The sequence below is a fragment of the Lampetra planeri genome, chromosome 1 (assembly GCF_965212315.1).
Source record: "Lampetra planeri chromosome 1, kcLamPlan1.2.h2, whole genome shotgun sequence".
NCBI classification, from domain to species: Eukaryota; Metazoa; Chordata; class Hyperoartia; order Petromyzontiformes; family Petromyzontidae; genus Lampetra; species Lampetra planeri.
Window position 1 is genome coordinate 14,025,082 of NC_136107.1, and position 20,082 is coordinate 14,045,163.

At 45.6% G+C, this 20,082-nt stretch overlaps 1 protein-coding gene across 4 annotated transcripts; it reads right to left on the reverse strand.

The window, feature by feature from the left end:
• Positions 1-384: 384 nt before the first annotated feature.
• Positions 385-18,250, reverse strand: LOC144718781 (eIF5-mimic protein 1-like). Of its 4 annotated transcripts, XM_078594326.1 has the most exons (13): positions 18,175-18,220; positions 16,897-16,959; positions 15,130-15,202; positions 13,522-13,698; positions 12,229-12,338; positions 11,117-11,182; positions 10,219-10,354; positions 9,539-9,648; positions 7,832-8,002; positions 3,246-3,392; positions 2,474-2,612; positions 1,862-1,984; positions 385-679 (listed from the first exon to the last, which is right to left on the reverse strand). In XM_078594326.1, the coding sequence occupies exons 3-13, from the start codon at positions 15,191-15,193 to the stop codon at positions 651-653; spliced, it is 1,272 nt and encodes a 423-aa protein (XP_078450452.1). In that variant the 5' UTR covers positions 15,194-15,202; positions 16,897-16,959; positions 18,175-18,220; the 3' UTR covers positions 385-650. The 4 variants fall into 4 exon arrangements, with proteins under 4 accessions (XP_078450452.1, XP_078450443.1, XP_078450469.1 ...); XM_078594317.1 differs by lacking the exon at positions 16,897-16,959 and having other exon boundaries at positions 18,175-18,250; XM_078594343.1 differs by lacking the exon at positions 16,897-16,959 and having other exon boundaries at positions 18,104-18,180.
• Between the last annotated feature and the right edge of the window lie 1,832 nt (positions 18,251-20,082).

A 20,082-nucleotide genomic window follows, 5' to 3' on the forward strand; every position in this document is an offset into this window, starting at 1 on the left:
ATCTTTTATCAACCATTCCAATGCCCTGCAGCAGTTCAATGAAAGTTACTATACCCCTCCCACCGTGAGTGGTAGCTTGAGGCACAAAGTGCATTGCAGCACCAAGCTACACAACTTATTTGTAAAATCATTCTATTTGGCAAGATTCGACAAACAGACCCTAACACAGGATTTTTTCAGGCATCTTTATTTGCAAACTTTAAAAACACCTGCCTCATTTTGTTAAACATATAAACGGCACTACAGTACATTTTGAACAGGTGTGCAACTCGTTTCACGTGCTCAGCTGTGGATAGATGTCAGCTCGAGACGTAGGTGGGAAGCTGTGTCGTGTGTGCGGGGTCGAGAGGTGACTGCGAGCGCGAGCTAGCGACACGCTGCGCTTTGCGGTTCATGGGGAGGGGTGGGGGGTTGCAGGTGTCGCCACTCTGTTTTGTCGTGCCCTCACCCCCCACCCACTTCACTTTCATTTTGCACCCGGCTACAACCTGATGCGAGTGCACAGCAATGAGAACCGGTCACCAGTGGGGCGGCGCACGTTTGTACACGCAGACACAGGCGCAGAGGACACGCAAACATTAAGACAAACATGCGCACAAAACATCCATACGGCATGAGCAGTTAGGCTGGCAAGCCATAGCCTTTTGACATCAGTCCTCCTCCTCCCCAGAGTCAGATTCTGGGAATAAAAAAATATACAAAAATGTACAGCAAGATTACACACAGTAAACACAAATCCAAAGGCAAGGGGGAGAAAATGTTTGCGATAGAATTCTGCATATGCACTGTGGAGATGATCGATTGCATAAACAGGACACGTTCATAAGAAGCGGCGAAGGTTAAGCGTAGTACATGGCTTGGGATGTGGGTTTGATGTAGCCGTCTCGTGCGCATGCGGTACAACTGTACCGGGGCCCGCAGATCAGAGGGACACAGGGGCTAGGTTACATAGGGAAATGAACAGGGGTCCCCCCCCCCCTTTCATTTCTTACACCAGGGCCCAATGGTAACCATGATATATCACTGTCGATTCGGTTGCATGAGTCTCGGCACGTCCGACACGCTAATATGTTGTGACATTCATAGAAACCACATTGTATTTTGCAATGTAGTAAAATAATAACGTTTGCCTGTTTGTGTTGAAGTGAAGTCCGTTAATTTGTGTTGATTTACATCTTTGGTAGTTTTTGGATAATTTTTTCATTTTTATCGTCACAAGGAATTTCAGACTCCTACTACAGAATAATCCGCAATGCATCCAATCTCATCAGATCTCGGAAGTTACACAGAGTTGAGGCTGCATAACTCTTGGATGGGTGTCCACCATGTACAACAGGCTGTCGGGGATACACATCTGGCAGCAGACAGCAAAATTCATTGTTCAACTGTAAATCTACGTTACGTCTATGCTCTGTCTTCAACCTCCGTGGCTTAGGGAGGCCCTCAACCAGCAGCAAATTGACCAAGGGCTGTACAGGTGCAGAATTTGTTCAATTAACTTTTTGTCTTGCTGCTTGTACAGGTTTCTCTCACTTTAAGTGGGTTCGGTTTTGCGATTGCATGTATATGGGGGATAAACAATTTCTATCCAAAATTCGCAATGTGGGGTTTTAATTCCTCCATATGCAGCTATGTGGTCGGATGTGGGACATTGTCCTGTATCCGCTACTCGGCAGGCAGCCGTCTTGTGCACATTTGTTTTGTGTGCTGTTTTTTTGGGACGAATCTACCGTATAAAGCGAGGGAAACCTGTTTTTTTCTATATTCCCACCCATGTTTACCATGAACAACAAATATGTACCCTCGGGAGGCTTTAATTCCTGGTTAAATAAAGACTTGTTTTTATTTTCTCCTGCCTCACCTTCCTCGGCATGCTGCAGCCACTCCACGAACTTCTTCATCTGGTCCAGGAAGACGCTCTTCCCCTTGGCCAGATGTGCATCCCGATACCACTTGAGCACAGCATCCTCACTCAGCACGTCCGCTGCGGTAGAGGAGGGTCGTGGCAGCAGTGAGTTCAAGCATCAGCGGAAAAGAAAGACCATGTAGTACAATGGATAATAAAAAAAAAATAGTTAGGAAAATGATGCAGATCCCATTTGTTACCAAAGAACATTAATTTTCAACCTGTCCCTCATATCATAAAGGTATAAAATACAATGTAATGAGTCGTGAAAAAGGAAACTGTGAAAGCATTTAAATTATGCCCTGTTCATTCAAATCAAATGAAAAGCATGTCAAAAGATATTGGCAGCAGAAAAGTGGGTAGCAGAGGGCAGTACATTCATTGTTGCATTTTACTATGCGCCTATATCTATGCGCTACGGCTTCACCAACCCCCAATGAGCAGCATGGTGAAGTATGACCAAAACTCCCACGAAGCACTTGACATGGGGGTGCCCCTCATCTAGCAGTGGATTGCCAAAAGGGCTGTACATGTGCATGTGTGGCAGCAACCGTCATCGCCATTCACATTTGTAAAAAAGGATGACGATCTTCTGGAAAGTCTTCATGAAGTGGATGTTGTCGTAGCAGTACTCTTGCACCTTCAGGAGCAGAGTGATCTCGGACTGGCCCTGGCTGGTGAAGGCTGCAAACAGCGGTGTGAATTGCTGCAAGCGGGACCAGAAAAAAATACAAAAGCATGGGTCCGAGAGTGAAGGACTTGGCATTGTGGGTCCGAGACCTGAGAGTATTATCCAACAAAGGAATTACCTGGCTTCTTATCTGGATGACAGGAGACTGCACTTAAGACCATAAGAACAACAACGCATGGGAGGTGCACCCATCTCCTCCACAGATGCTGAATTAAGGAGTCTCCCCTACTTGTGACTGCAGCAAAGAGAAATCCATTTTCACTTAACATGGCTGGGCGGTAGTACCTTGTCGTTTGTTGCAGAGGTTCGCGGTGAGAACCCAGTAGCCAATCTGGTTAATATATATTACAGGTGAATTAACCATACATACGTGCCATCTGCACGACAGTGGATGAAACAAATCACGTCACGTTATTTGAAAAGCATTAGCTCGACATGTGTAGGCATCATGGTCAGAATTATAAAATGATTTACAAATATTTGATAGGTTTAAACCACAAAGCAACATTGCCCCCCCTACTGGCAGCCTATACTTGTCTGTCAAACATAGCGCCTTCGTGATATCCTTGCGGTTTAATAATGGCGCAAATATTGAATGCACCAAATTATTATTATTACTATTATGGTACTATGAGGATGCGGTTCTACCTTCAGGTGTTTCACAGCCTGCTCAGCCACCAGCTCCTCCTTCTTGTTCCACTCCACAGAGTTCATCACGCACGTCCACACCAGGCTGATGGCCGTTTGCTCCGGGATATCATTCTTGCGCATCTCCTCCTTGACGTACAAGGCAATCTGCGGAGATGCGCACGCCAACATCGCACATGAGCACCACCAGAATCATCATCACGAGCCATGCAGAACTTCAAGCCATCATCCATCCCTCCTCACCCTCACGCAATGCAACAATGCACCATTCACAGCACGTGCAGACGAACCGATCTCATCCTCGACAAGCAACACCATCATCCGATCAGCGCGGTTGGCTATGTACGGTGTGAAGGAAGTTTAACATGTATAGATCTTCATTGAATATTTTATATCGTACTTTGCATGTCATTACTTATTAAAACACACGCAACGTGGTTTAACTGTACAAGTGTAGTGACATCACGGACGTCACTGTGTGGTGCCGGCCCTAGAGAGGCACGGCGTGCGATGTACTTACATTGCGGACATCACGTGTGTAGCGACATCGTGGATGTCACTGGGTAATGCCGGCTCTAGCGAGGCACGGCGTGCGATGTAATTACATCGCGGACACCCCGTATGTGGGTGTAGTACCAGCCCTAGAGGGGCTCGGTGATCGCTGTTAGAGAGCGCTGAGTGGCACCATGCTCAGCATGCAGTGCTGTCCCCTATAGGAGGGGGTGTGAGAGTGCCGGCCATGAATGGGGTTAATGTAGGCCATGACACTCTGGTTGACCCAAGAAGGCACGTGACGCTCTACACAGGGGCCCCAAGTGGGGGCTAGGGGTGATCACGTGTCAGAGCGAGATCCTGTTAGAGGATTCGAGAAGGTGGTCGTGGCCAAGGGCGGAGGCAGCCACCAGGGAGCATATAAACCGGGTCCCCAGAGGGACCGGGGTTCAGCGTTGCTATGTTATCCTGAAGATCTACGTTCTACGTCCGAGAAGTCACCAACACATGGACTGGGGCCCAAACAGGGGTCTGGTCCATTGCAGCTAGCTACGGTGTAACTAGTGTAGTTAGCCTGGTGGTCCACCATCATATATGTTATCTGGTAAAGGGGCAGTTACCCCTTTGTGTTGGTATTAATAAATGTGTTGCCTCCAAGGAGTACGTTTGTGACTCAGTTGAACTCACTACACAAGTGTAGCCCTTTAAAATCCACTGCTGGATGAAGGCCCATCTATGCCGTTCAAGTCGAGAGTATTTTGACCATATTACACCTCACCACGCTGGTCAGTGTGGATTGGAAAACGCGGGGTGTATAAACGCAAGCGTACAGATAGATAGATATACAGTATAACTTATTTTACTGCACTTGTAGTGATGGGAATGTCACTGTGTGGTGCCGGGCTTGTGAGGCCACGCGGGATGTATACTGTTGTGTGTACACCCCGGACACGGGGTGTAGTACCAGTCCTAGTGGGGGCTTGGGCGAGCACTGGTTAAGCGCGGTGGCCACGCACAGCATGCGGTGCGGGTTCCCGTTGAAGAGCGAGAGAGTGTAAGCCAGCTGGGGTTACATTGGGGGCATGATACTCTGGCTGACCTGGGGAAATGTGACCGGGTGATACTGGAGGAGGGCCACCAGTGGAGGGGGCCAATGGGTGGTCACATGGTCCGAGAAGAACTCTCGAGAGACTTCGGGCAAGGGCGAGAGAGATCGAGAAGGTGGGTGGGGCGAGAGGCGGAGCCAGCCCCAGCCCGGCCCGATATAAGGGGGCCCCCCCCCCCCCCCTGTGAGGGGTTCGGGGTTCTTACTGTTGGAGAGGCAGGAGATCCACGTCAAGCTTCAAGAAGCCTCCAGCCACGCGGTCCGGGACCCAGCTTGTGGTCCGGACCAGGATAGTGGAACCATGTCTAGTTCCGCCGTAGCGTGGTTAGTTGGGTGGTCACCACCCGAGAGTGTGTTGTGTTAATAGCCTGGATTTGAAGCTTTCGTGACTGCAAGGATTCATACTCTTTGGTTTTTTCGGTAAGGTCACGTAGGTAAAACAATTAATAAAATAAATGAAAACAAGTAAATCAGCCTGGAGTATGTTGTGCTAAGAGTTCAATAAAACGTGTTGTTCCCAAGACAACGTCTGCGACTCAGTTGGACTCACTACACACTGAATATTGCTGCCCACAATGAAACCCTGCAGCCTATAATAACGTGTTTTACGCATGGCAGTCACCCACCCACCCACAGCCCTGCTTATATTCCGTGATGTGGTGACATAGAAAGAAGTTAAGGTATATTTGGTAAAAGGCAGCTGCAAATGATGTTCATAACCACCCCGACTGAAGATCAAAGTACGGCTAGCTTTGAGAACTGCCAAAAAGTCTCTGCACCAATGCATGTGGCTCTGAGCTGCCCTGGAATAAGTAAAAATAATTTAGTCATGTTTAGCTGTTCAAATTCTAAAATGGAAACAGATGTTAAAAGAGCCAGGGACCCTCACTCTGCAACGCAGGTAATGCTAATTCACAAACTTACAAAAACCAGGACCCCCAGTCATACAAAAACAGGACCCTGCGGGGTGGGCTGGTAGGAACGAACAATTGAATGGCTATAATAAAATGAAATGGCAAAAAATGGGCGCCAATAAGTGGATGCCCCGTGGCCCCGCCCTCCACCCGCGTAACCCCGCCCCGGCCACCCGTGGCCCCGCCCCATCTCAGTGTCCCCGCCCCCAGCTCGTTGCCCTGCCCCTTACCGCCGTAACCCCGCCCCAACCCCGCGTAGCCCCGCCCTCCACCTAGTGCCCACGCCCCCTGCCACCGTTGCCCCGCCCAGCCCCGCGTAGCCCCGCCCCCTGCCGCTGTAGCCCCGCCCAATACACCCCGAGCGGGGGAGAGATTCCCAGGCCTGGCTCGGCTGGAGAGCCGCCGACGAGGGGGGGGGTAGGGAGTTGTTTTTAATGTAAAAGCTTTAAATTTAAATGTTTCTATTAAAAAACATCAGGGAATGTAACATTGTTAAACATTAACTCCCTTTCACACACACGGGGGAACTATACGAAGGGAGAGCTTGAGGCCTAGGTCTAGGCTTTAGGCCTAGCTGTAGGCCTTAGGCCGTCGTGAGTTAATTGTTAATATAAATGTTTTAATTATTTATTAAAAAACATCAGGGAATGTAACATTGTTAAACATTAACTCCCTTTCACACACGGGGGAACTATACGAAGGGAGAGTTTGAGGCCTAGGTCTAGGCTTTAGGCCTAGCTGTAGGCCTTAGGCCGCCGTGAGTTAATTGTTAATATAAATGTTTTAATTATTTATGTAAAAGCTTTAAATGTAAATGTTTCTATTTAAAAACATCAGGGAATGTAACATTGTTAAACATTAACTCCCTTTCACACACGCGGGGGTACAATACGAAGGGAGAGTTTCAGGCCGAGGTCTCGGTTTTTGTAGGGTCATGCCAAGTGTTTGCAGTAGGGGGCGATGTTGCTGCACGGACGGACGGACGAACGAACGGACAAACGGACGATATAATCTATTGGTGGCTGGTCCACTTCGTTCCTACCAGTATAAGTTGGTATCTATTACTGTTGGTTATGCGCCTAGACTGAACTACATGCAACTTTTTTATTTTATTTTACAGGATACAGTGAGGAGTGGCATGAGGGGTTCTAGCCCGGATAAAACAAAACACATAAAATATCTCAGTTATATATAACTGAGGCTAAACAGACTTGAATGTGTCATCTGTTGTCATTCCTTCTTAAAGTAATTGGACACTTGTCAAAATGTTTGTGGGCAGGTGGGCACTGCAGAACTGACCCTCACAGAGTGGGGAGTATCGAATGACAGAGCAGCAAATTTGTGTAATAAAAGACTCCGTCAGGTACTGCTGGTCTCCGCTTGTCTTTTATTTAGGTTCTTCTCCGCACCCCCCACTGGCCTCATCTCGGACCAGTGTCGTCTCGCGCGTGCCCCGCGCAAGCTCCCTCTCGCGTGCCACGCACGCTCTCTCTCTCGCGTGCTCCGCACGCTCCTCCGTTAGCTCCTCTATTCCCGCACTCCGCACACCGCTGGCCGACGGCGTGCTGAGGTCCTTCAGCCACGTGGCCGATGGCGCGGATCTTTCCTCACCACCCAACGTGGCTCAGCCTCTTAACTTCCCCGACTGCCCCGATCTCTTCCGGGCTCCCACTTATATACATTCCCCCCACGTGACTCTGACTCCTCCCCTTCCAGATCCTCAGATCCGGCCTTCCCATACTACCCCGCTGGCTCCGCCCCCATTCACCTCGCCTCCCATTGGAGCCGAGGTGAACGGTGGCCCCTCCCACATGCCCCGCAGACCAGGCTCCGCCCCCCAATACCCCGGGCCGTGTGATTGGACCCGAGCCCAGCAACAACCCCATTTACGCTAGCATTACATTTGTAAAGTTATTTAATTTATTGTACCTGTATGTTTAACTTATTTCGCACTGCAAGTAGCCAGCGTGCTAATTGGAGGTGTGGTAACCTTGCGTTTATCGAGACTTTATGAAGGTGTTGTACGTTATGGAAGAATTTGCTCCCAAACTTCTGCTGCTTCATTTCGGTCTCACCTCCTTAACGGGCTCCCCGAGCTCCAGTTTTTCCTGCAGCTCCTTCTGCAGCTCCTTGCGCGTGCCCAGCGACTGCTGCGCTCGCAGAAAGCCGGCCACCACCTTGAGGTCGTTGGCAGTGAAATACGACGAAAAGTGCTCCACGCTCTGCTTGTTTGGCGGGAAGAGCTCCTGTTTGTGTGAGAGAGATGGGCGAAGCCGGCCAAGGTAAGCGCAAAACGAGGGAGATTTTTTGAAAATGGCATTTGATATCAAATACAAACACGGTTATTTAGAGTGCACTGGAAGCATTTTCCAACAAACGACTTCCATACAACAATGATTTTGCTGCATAGCTGTAGAGAACAGACTTACACTGTCTTAATTCCGACAGTGTATTTAATTAAAAAAATATTACCAAATGAAGAAAAAAAATACATGAAAGGGGAAAGGGAAACATGAAGTGAAGGAAGAAGTGGCCCCGATACCAACTCTGCACAACTGTTAAAGTGAAGGGGTATAAACAATGGAGTTTCACGAGTGAGCACTCGGTAGCCTTTGGGGGACACTTACGTTGGGAGGGGAATAAACATTTACACACCAGACCAGATTCAGACATATCATGTGGCTCTGCGAGGAGGTGCCCGAAATATTCTCCCACAACCGATTGATCTTTAGTTAAATTCATTTATTTTGGGGGTGGGGTGTAATTTTAATAGGGAAGCTGCTAGAGTAGGGTTGGAGAAATGGTGACAAAAACACAATGCCAAGAGGTTGGCAACCAAATCCGTTGACTAAGTAACAACGCATCAATTAAGGATCAACTAAATTCCCATGCTCAAGATACACCCCACCAATGAATTAGTTACCAGTTATGTAAATCACATTAAAAAAACTAAAGGTAAACTCAGGCTCAAGGAGCAAATACAACCATACAAACGAGATAAAGAAAAACAAGAAACAATACAAACAAGAAGATAAAAACAAGACAAAACATAAATTTGTATATCAAGTCATGACTTCAAATTGTGATATTTCAGCAAATCGTCAAGGGCAGTAGAGGGGGGGGAACTATCAGCCTGGTATGTGTGCCTGTCCTCACAGGGACATGTTGAGCAGCCATCACCATTAAATCACAATTACATTAAACATACATTAAAAAAGTTACAAAAGGCAAACATTGCCTTGAGGTTTGGATGGAAGCTACTTGTAATCCTCAGACAATGCATGAGAGCACCCTTTGAGTTACTGACAAAACAATGCAGTTTTTTTTAACAAAACATAATCAAGGTTGTATGCTTTACAAATAATTTAAGTACACCCAATCTCCTCAGATCTCAGAAGCTAAGCAAAGTTGAGCCTGAATCATGCTCAATGGGTGACCACAACGCACGACAGGTTGGTATAGGCTGCAGGGCAACGTGGTGGGCCAGCAGAAGGCAGTGCAGAAAACCCCAGTTGTATCTTTACACTCCCCACCTTCACCAACACGCAATGACCAGTATGGGAGGTATAGTCAAATAACCACTGCGACCCTCACCCAGTGGAAGCATGACAAAAGGGCTCTAAATGTAGTGTATATGTGGATGCTGAGTTTAGCAGACACCATAAATGCATGAAACAATGTAATATAACCAAGGCTGTGAAACACTGCACTGCAGAGTGGTTGTGTTCTTTACAATGTGTAGTATTATGTTTGAGGCGACCCCGACTCTGCTCAGCCCTTACCAGCAGCCTCTTGTCCATACTGGCTTTCTTGAGTGCAAATGTCACGAAGCTGATGTCCTTCTCCGACAGCCATGCCTTGAAGAGCTTCACAGCAAATGCGGCCGAGAGGCCTGCGAGACACCAAGGCATTGCACACCATTACTCCGTGAGACACCAGCCCTGGCTGCCCATTTCTAGATGAGTGACAGGTAAAGCCTATGAAAATCATCACTTGGAACAAGCTCAATCTCAATGGATATTAGGAATAAAACAGGGTTGTGCCTCGTGTGCTTGAATGGATGACCACAATGCATAAAAACAGGTGTTATAAGTTGCTGTGGAGTTACATTGCATGTCAATAACCCTCATGCATCACACGGTGTGGAGATGCTCTTATCCAGCAGTAGACTGACAACAGGGATGTATGTGTGCAAATGCATTCAGTATTTTATTTCTAATTATGCAATGAAACCCAAAGGAATACAAATATTGGAGGACGACCACCATGGAGATGAAGCAATGGCTATGACCCTTGGATCAAAAACATGACAGGCATGAGTCCTGAGAATGGCAGATTATTTTAACAACAAAATAAAAAAAATCATCCCTGTGGAAGTATGAAGAAGAGAATGGGCATGACAACGCTTTGGTTTGCGACAATGACCGGCATTCACGTGTGAACGTTGAGCGAGCGATCGTACCTTCCTTGACGATGGTGTCATTGAAGAGGCTGGAGAGTACGGTGGCAGGCAGCATGCTGCTGCCCAGCAAGATGCCTGTGAACATGGCAAGCTTGTTCTGCTCCGATTCAGAGTAGCCTTTCAGGAACATCAGCAGCTGTGCAAGGCAGATCACAAGCATCCGGATTGGTGACGCATGCGGCATTAATATTTCGGCTCAAGGCTGACGCAGTGAGGTTATGTCACCCCTAGCTGTTGTCAATTGGTGGACTTAAGTGTTTGTGTTAGCAGGGTGTGCGAAAACATGTTAGTGGAAATAGCAGCTTGTGCTTTTATGCCAAAATGTCCTATTGGCGAAGCAGTTCGTGCTAGTAATTAATGATCATAGTATATTTGTGGACATTTGTTTGTTTACCAGAAATAAGTACAGAAGCTTTAGACTTAAAACTTTCATGACTGCAGGAAATCATATTCTTGGTTCTTTCGGTAAAGTCACGTAAATAGAAAACAAAAAATCTAAAATCAAAGCAAAAAACCCACGACGTTTCCATCGCAACACAAGTGGTCTTCATCAGGCTGAGAGATGAAGACCGCTTGTGTTGCGATAGAAACGTCGTGGGATTTTTGCTTTTATTTGCGATTTATTTTTCTATTTACGTGACTTTACCGAAAGAACCAAGAATAAGTATTAAGTGTTGTCATTTTACAATGTAATTAATTCAGTGGGGGGGAGAGTGTAGCACAATTAATTGTATGCTACACATACAATGCACAACACTTCAAATTCCTACAACAATGTTTATAAAAGCTGGGTTGGAACATAAAAGGTAAAAAAAACACATTATTCAAACTATACATATGTTGAACAAAGTTATGCAAGATACTGTATAGTTCATTATGTAGAACAGGAAGAGAATACCTTCTTAAACTCCTCCTCCAAATACTTCTCCAAGTATTTGTATCTTCTCACGAGCTTCCCAAAGACCTGCAAAATTGTAAAAAATAAACTATTTATCAACACATTCTCAGAAGTTATATAGTTCCAAGTATGAAGTCACACACCAATCGCGTGATACAATTCAAGCTTACACAAACCGAGCTGAATGATTCTTTGGTTTGATTCCTAGCCACAGCTAACATCGGTGGCAAGTTATATTGGACCCCGTCGTCCTAGACTTTCCCCAGGTCGACTGAGCCATAAATTAGTACCCGGTGTGGTGTGTAAACATTAGCACTGGGAAAACAAAGGCAGTGAGTGAACCAAGCAGCTCTTTTTCAATGGCGACCCGCTGTGGTGCTGGCTACTTCTGCACTCGCGTGTTATTCAGGGTCTTCACAGGTGCTCACTAAAATCACTTGCCCCAACAGTCTGTTACAGCTATATGGGGAATATTTATGGAAATTATTTAAGGCACTCAACACGTTTTGTAGCATTTGACGCCCCCCAATGTTCTTTAGCATCTTGAGATGTGGTTATATTTTAGACGACCTATCCCTCCAAATTGTTCACATTGACTGCTGAGAAAAGTAACATGGGCTTGGGCAGGGCACGTCACAAGAAGTGATGACTGGTGGTAGGTGAAGCCGAAAGATGGAGTGGCAGCCAGATAAGGAAACATGGCCGAGGTCATCCATCTTGGAGATGAAATCAGCTCGTTTGCAGAAGCTATACAGACTGTTGCATTGTTAGATGGAGATTAAGGATTAGTCAGGGCCTCATTCAGCAGTAGATTATGGCTGATAACGATTGTACTGAAAATAAAATACACAGTCACTGAATGTATTGGTCAAATAGCACCATCAAATTAAATGTAAAAATATGCATTCTCTAATTGTAAATCAATACAGTGCACACCTTGTTGTAAAATAACCCATGGAGTGGGCAGGTCCTCATCCAGTAGCAGAAAATTGGCAAAAGACCAAAGGTGTACATTATGTCTAAATGCGACTGGAACCTAAGACGTTTAAGACCCCATCTTTGTGTCGCAGACCCGTCCCATATGGCGCTAGCGGCGATGATGAGACCGGCACCTGAGCAAAGTTGCGCATGGCCTCCATGTCCTCCTTGGCACCAAACACACAAACGGTCGTCCGGGTCACCTTGGTCTTGTCGCCATCGTCCACCAAAGTTCCTCCCGGTGCTGCACATGGTGGAGATATCACACCACGCTACGTTATGACGTTAAAGGACGTCTATCAAGACTGCGGTGGCTCAAATCAGTACCGAGCTGAGAGCCTGGATTTGAATTTTAGTTGTTCTACTACCTGTGCTAAACCGAGTTGTCATATTTAGCAAGGTGATGGTATTAGTCCAATCACCAATTAATAAGTGCACAAATAAAAGCATTCAGTTAAATTTGGTTAGCTGAGTACTTGCTTTAAAAAGAAAAATATCGGTTTTATTGTCGTACAATATTACTCTCATATGGCAGAGTGGGTTGGAAAGTCCTGCACTGTGTTAACATACCGGGCTAATTGATGGGTCAGGTGGCCTGGTATATGTTTTCTTAACAAAATCCCTTTATTTTCCTAAAGACCAATTTAGACCATCAACAGTTGATATATTTTAGACAGCTACTTTATTTTGGAAAAATGTTAAAAAGGTAGATATATTACAATATTGCAACCCATTTCTGAAATGCTCAATCCAATGCCTCAGTAGTTATTGTACAGTAGTAAGCTGGGACTGGCTGACAACTGACGTTTTGCAGTGTGGAGACAACTGACCACAATTCATAATTTTTTATGCTGTTAGGTCATTGAGCTTTTGAAAATACATTTTTAAACATTTTCTATTTCCCCCAATGTTTTGGGATCCCCAAAAGCCACCGTTACATCCACTGAATTTGAGGACAAATTGTGTTTAATGCACGAGATTTTCAGCGGCCTATGGCTGCCTTATTCTCACTCCTGCGGAGGGCTTCTCGGCACTTCGTGCGTCGCCCCCACTGATGTCCTCTCATTCCCTCCCCCCAAATGTGTGCAGATACTACTGACTTCCACTTTATGTAGGGTGTGTAGGCATGTATGTCTATAAAATAAAATTATTTTGGGGGGGGGGGGGGGACAAATTTTTTTGGAAACTTGTTGGATCGAATTTTTACCTCCACATTTGGGGGGTAGGGGGTCCACTTTCTCTAGCTTTTTGATTCAGGCCTTCTGAAAGGCTCTTATACTTTAGTTGACGGACAAACGGAATACCGGGCTTTTATAAAAGAGATAAACCACTCAAGCAATTGTTATTTTTTTATAGCCAAGTTCGAGAGAGGCCCTTAAATACAGTATTTTTCAAGATGTGTGTGTGTGTGTGGTGGAATGTCTCACCCAGCATGCCACCGGCCACCATCACGTCAAACAGGGTGTCGGCATAGCGACGGTAGTCGAGCTTAGAGCCCTGCACGTCAAGGAAGCGGGACACGGCCTCCAGGTCACCCGCGGTCTCCTCCAGACCAACCACGATGGCATCACGGAATACAGATGGCTCAAACTTCTCCTTTTCATCTGCGGCCAAAATGCAACATCATGCAGGGGGGCCCTTTTGTAGAGCAATGGCACACAAGCCACAGAACTGTGCTATGAATCCAGCAATTTAAATTTTGATTCGCAGTCAAGAATAACATCAGTGGCAAGTGATTTCCTGGGTGCTCTCCCTTCAACCCGCACAAAGCAACGTGGTGGAGTATGGTCAAACAACTCCGAATATTAATGGAAAGCGAAATCGAAACCAGTCTTGAGTCAATGTTTATAAATCTGCATTATCCATCATGAAGTATAGTCAAACAACCCCAATGACCAACACGACAAGGGGTAGCCTTCATCCAGAGTGGATTGGCAAAGGGCTTTAAATTACTATAACATAACGAAATAGGAGAAGCCTTTCTAATGTTGAAGGATGTCTAATAACTATTAATACAATTCATCAAGCCATTATAATCAATGCAACGCTGGAAGAAGGTATGTCTAAGCTACTATCATACAGTCCTGTAATATCACAATCCACGTGACACCGGCATAACAGTATTTTATTTCTCCATCTCTGCAATTTCCATCCTCTGTGGAGTGTTCCCTTATTTAACTGAATTCTTGACCACCAGTCACCATCCCTTCTGTTCTAGCGATGTGTACTGCCCAAGCCCATAATTTTCTTACACTTGTATTCCAACTGTGCTATCGGCATCATGTCATGAAACTAAGTGTCCGTTCAGAAATCAAATGAGAGTAGTGCATAACTCATTTTGGAGAAATGGTCCTAAAAATCAGTTTTCACAGAACTTCCGGGATTGTTTTAAGTGATGTATTATTCATACAAAATAGGGGTTTACACTTTCCCAAAAACCCTGCAACAAAGACATTCGTCAGATCAGTTCATTCTCAAAGCTAAAATGTAGCAAAATTTACGGAAAAATATTTTTTTGTGTGCAGTTATTGGTAACAAGGTTGAGACCACCAAATCACTACGCTTGACAAACTGGTTTATTCTTGGGTGGCTATCCAAATTTGAACCTAAAACTTAAGCAGCAATGGCCAAGTGCTTTAATTTTAATCCAAGCAACTAGCTTGTGTAATACAATATTTTTTTATCGATTTGTATATTGGTGTGTATTGTGTGTGCGTGTGGATAGGGGTATGTTTTGTATGTGCGTGTGCATAAACGAGTCTGCTGTCTAAGTGTGATTATGTAGGTGTATGGATGTGTGTGGAGGGGATACCAGAATCTTCAAAAAAAATTTTAACTTTACCATTTTAAATTAACTTGTAAATGTGTTCTTAAGATTGGATGCTGCATGTTCATTGCATAGCATTATAAGTGCATCATAGATTACTGTATTTTTCTGAATACAGGTTCTAACACTTAAAAGTTGTTACACGTTGCCACTGGTGAGATGCGATGGATGTGGAGCTTTTCAAATAAAAATAAGCAAATGTGCATACCCCGCTTGCGGGTCTTAAACCGCTGGCCTGTAAGCGTCGGCTTCTGCTGCTTTGAATTATTCATAAAACTTTTCTGCAAGAGACAAACACAGCACTCATGAGACAACCTGTAGCACACAAAATATTTTACAAGAAATATCCACATCAAGGAAATGGTAGCTGGTCTTAAATTGTCCCCAGCTTCGTGATCCATGTATCTAGGCACAGAACCCAGAGGTGAGAGGGTATGCATTAGACAGTTATACATCACTTGTTAAATTAAAATCTGGTGTGCTCAAACCAACTTTTCATGGGTATTCATATTCCCAGCCGCTCACGTGTACACAATTGCAGGACATAGTGAGGTCATAATAGCATTCAGCTGCGGTTCAACATGGAGAAAATAGCATACCAAATGCAAAGCAGTACCTTGTCCCACAGAAGAAAGTGGCATTTCATAATATAACGTGTGCGTTGCCTTAGCCTATGACCCAATCGCGAAAAAATTTGCTCGATATCATGAGATTTAATAGGATGCTGAGCTTACGATACATTGTGCGCTGCAGGTCAGTGCAGCAAATCCCAATGTTGTAATTTACATCCATGCACCGAGGGATAGTGATGGCAGGGTGAAATATGGTTAAATAACCCCCACTACTATGGCTTGGGAATACCATCATGCAGCGGCAGATTGACAAACAGGGTATACATGTGCATGTTACCACCAGCAGAGGCACGTTATTAAATGTTGCGTAACATTTGTCATGCAATTACTGAACACAGTCTGCAAAGCTGCATATACTAATCACACTATAGTAGCTTAACAATACTGCATTGTAATGTTGACTCCACACTGGGAATAGATATTCTGCTCAGCCAATTCCAAGAAATTTGAATTTGTTCATGCATATTGCATATTAACACAGATTTGGGAATACATTCGTGTAATTACTCTATGTTTCCATATGCAGCCTTTTTTCTCAGTTCACTGCTGGTAGAGGGCCTGCACATGCAGTTAGTCATGAGGGGTCATTTTAACACGTAGGCTTTCGCGACCAATGTTATTCATAATCAACGATTTTTGGGTTTAGATCGCGTTATTTATAAATGTGTCGTAACCCTCCACCACCCGACACGGCCAATCAGTAAAAATGTGTCATGTTGACAAAAGACAAATAGTTCACTGCTTTAGCCCACCGGTGTGTTGAAGCCGCAACATTTACAGCGAAACGTCGTACTCAAATTGTAAATGTTGCGGCTTCAACACACCGGTGGGCTAAAGCAGTGAACTATTTGTCTTTTGTCAACGTGACACATTTTTACTGATTGGCCGTGTCGGGTGGTGGAGGGTTACGACACATTTATAAATAACGCGATCTAAACCCAAAAATCGTTGATTAGGGGTCATTTTACCACCACGCTGGAAGTGGGTTGAAGGCAGTTAAACATCAGCATCGGTTTACTGAATCACAGAACACTGCCCTTTGTTGTCAACAGCAGCCTGTAAGCACTATCTAACGAATTCTACTAGGTTCTGAAATAGGACGTAATCCGGTTGATTTGGTCAGTTGAATCATACGTGTATTCGGAAATAAAACTGCAATATCATTGATTACCAATTATATAATTACAATACCCTTCCCGCCTCAAATCACTGCACCTAAATTAATTAAATGATGACGTCACCCTGCTGCTGCTCTATTAAAGATCGGGAGCAAGAGAGTCTCACCATTCTGGCAAATTGCCCGATGAAGCTGGATGTAATTACCAGCGAAACGTCGTACTCACATTTTAAATGATGTTGATTCACTCTTCAACACACCGGTGGGCTAAAGTAGTGAATGATTCGTCCTGTGTAAACGTGACACATTTTTTACTGTTTGGCCGTGTCAGGTGGTGGAGGGTTACGACACATTTATAAATAACGCGATCTAACACATAAAACCGTTATGCAATATCATTGTTAATTGTAGTTGCTAATTTCCTGTTTACAATCGGATGGTGAAAATTCCACATTCCTACGGCGGTGCGATGAAGAGCCATTGCCAGAAATGTCGCCAATTGTTACTTTAGGGCAGTGTTATTGAAAAAGTTGAGTTTGTGCTTATGGCACCACTACGAACGCAGTACTACCAAAATAATGTCAGTTAGTGTTCTTTGTGTATTCTTTTTAAGGATGTGTAATATACATTTATATAACAGAAACGTTTATGTATAAAGTTACTCCAGGAAGGCATTAATAGCCAACCACGTGAACGCGGCTTTCTACGCAAGGCGTGGCACCAGCGCAGCGCCACTACCAACCACCACCACACACGCGTTATACAATGAGACCAATGTCACGCCATCTCACGCTTAAGCCGACACAAATATCACGCATTTGCGACATCCATCTGTGGAAAATGTCCGCCGAATGCCACTGACAACTTTCCCGAATTCAACCTTAAAAAAACATTTAATCAGCACAATTTATACGACGCAGTTTCAATATATAATTGCAACTGTAACCGTACGGTTGAATTGAGATACCAATGTAATTGGAATCTCAGACAACGGTATTGCCTGCTATAACTGCAATAATGATGGACCACAAGCTCTGTCAGATCGTCTCCCCCCCCCCCCACCACGTATTTCCCATCCCGAGTTTCACGCCACGCCAACCTCACGTCGCATAGACGCAACATCTCACGCGCCGACAAATCCTCCCAACAACCCCCGAGATCTCGACAAATAGTACGGAGGCAATAACCACCACTCGTGAGGCGAAGTCGGCGGTAAAATTAGAGCAAAACCGTAAACAATTACCGCGGCAAAAAAAACGCAAATTCGACAGTTTCCAAACCACGACCCATCGCTGAAGCCTGCGCGACTAGGCCTCGCCTCGGCCGGGCCGCAAGTGGCGGCCGAACCCGCGATCATTCCCTTCGCCTCCCCGCCTCGATCGCCTTGCTCTTTCTCTCCGAGACCTATCGCCCTCCGCGCTCTGCTGAGACACCTGGCGTTGGGGAGCCCCTGGATTGACCGAGAAGGGGGGGGGGGAGCGTAGGCCGCGGATGCGAGACTCACGGTGAGGACCTCGGCTCTCAGAGACACAAAGCCGCGCGTAGCATCATGGGAGGCTACGTCACCAGAAATAGGCGTTGGGGGGGGGGGGGTTCGGGGGGTGATGCCCATGTGGGGGGGGTCTGGGGGGTGATGCCCATGTGGAGGGGGGGGGGGTCGGGGGGTGATGCCCATGTAGGGGGGGGGGGGTCATGCCCATGTAGGGGGGGGGGGTTCGGAGAGTAATGCCCATGTGGGGGGGGGGGGGGGTTCGGGGGGTGATGTCCATGTTGGGGCGGTGGGGTGATGCCCAGTTGGGATGGATGTCCATTTCGATGGGGGTGCGGGGGGGGGGGTGATGGTGTCCATGTGGGAAGTGGGGGCGTTGGGGGGGATCTTAGCTGTCATAATGATGCCCATGCATTTCAAAACATAACTAATCTATTGAAACTGCATCGGCAGCGGTAAGCAATCGCAAATAATACAAATCAACACGTTCCCGACAACCACTGATGATCATTACGATGCTGGTTGTAACGGTGGTGTGGTAATAACGATGGTGATTATTATGGTGACGGTACCGTATTGATGATGGGAGTGGAGGTGATGGTGTGATGACGATGACAACCACATTACATGAATTATCATTACTATTCTACATGAAGCAAACCAAAGAGGACTCGAAGGTGAGTCACAGGAAAACCGCCAGTACCGCTCGCTCAGGCAACACGGGACTAAAACCCTCATCTGGCATTGCCCCGCTCCCCTACCGAATCTGGAGGCAAAAAACCCTAATCCGGCACCGACCTCAGGTCTCGCACATTGACGCGAAAATATTATTTGGCGCTGCGCTGCCTGCAAAACCACTCCTGAATCTGGCACCGTTCAAAAATGTACGTTCGTGACACTTATCATGTTGTTATTATCTGTCTTGAATATAATTGATGACGTGTAAATGGGATTCCACTTGAATAATGACGTATTGTTTATTATATGCAGAATTCCATACACCACCCTCCCATGAACGCAAAGGCTCTCCCTCAAAAATCAGTTTTTTCTGCATAAGTCAAAATAATGTTTCGCTCGAATAATCATGCGAGGCTCAACAACCTATTTATTTACAGCCCTGAGCACGGGGTTGCAATTATACATTTCTATGAAAGGGGGTTCATCCATAGGACAATTGACGTTGACTTCACAAATTGTTACCCATTTTATTGACTCCGGAGGGATGATTCCTTATGAGTCAACCCCCAACCAGCTCATCCGTTTCTTCCAGGATGAATACATATTATGGTTCTCATTCTGATCATTTAGAACTCGCAACCTTCAGATTACGAAGCGATCACTCTGCCAATGCGCCACCTGGCTGGTCAGAAGAACATGCCTCCACTGGGTAACGATAGATATTCGAATAAGTAACTATATGCATATTATACTCGCTTAGTGTCAGCAATTGCAAAGCCAGATTTTAATAAAAAAATGTTTTTATGTAATTGTTCAATGTCCTGTCGCTGTTGCGTTCCCAAGGCCCGCGGCAAGGGGGCACTGTGAACCTCCGTAAACGAAAAGCAGTGAGTAACTTAGCGCTCTCATTCTCCTTTCATGAGGATCAACCCAAGTTTGTTAGTTGTGCAATATTCCTTCTCTGCAATATTTACGTTGTCTTTGTTTTGTTGTCGCTGTGCTCGCGCACCACGGATCTCGCTTGTAAAATAGGCAGGAAACCGGATATACGGGATCATCCGTGCAACAAATAAAATACACTTGATGTGTAACCCCAATTAAATAATTTCCAGGTACATTTTCAGCATTGGAATGTTTGGCAATTGTATGTGTTTTTTTTGCAATGATATAGAACTAATTACACAGAAAGGCACCCGAATCCGGAATCGAAGCCAGGTGCTTCTTGTATGTTGTATGTTTGTTGAA

What these genes read in the sequence shown, in the direction of transcription:
- LOC144718781 (XM_078594317.1), bottom strand. Translation starts at nt 15,193, where the DNA reads ATGAATAATTCAAAGCAGCAGAAGCCGACGCTTACAGGCCAGCGGTTT. An exon ending in GTTTAAGACCCGCAAGCGGG is followed by an intron (nt 13,699 to 15,129) that starts GTATGCACATTT and finishes TTTTGGCCGCAG; the next exon opens with ATGAAAAGGAGAAGTTTGAG. An exon ending in TCGGGGAGCCCGTTAAGGAG is followed by an intron (nt 3,393 to 7,831) that starts GTGAGACCGAAA and finishes GCATCTCCGCAG; the next exon opens with ATTGCCTTGTACGTCAAGGA.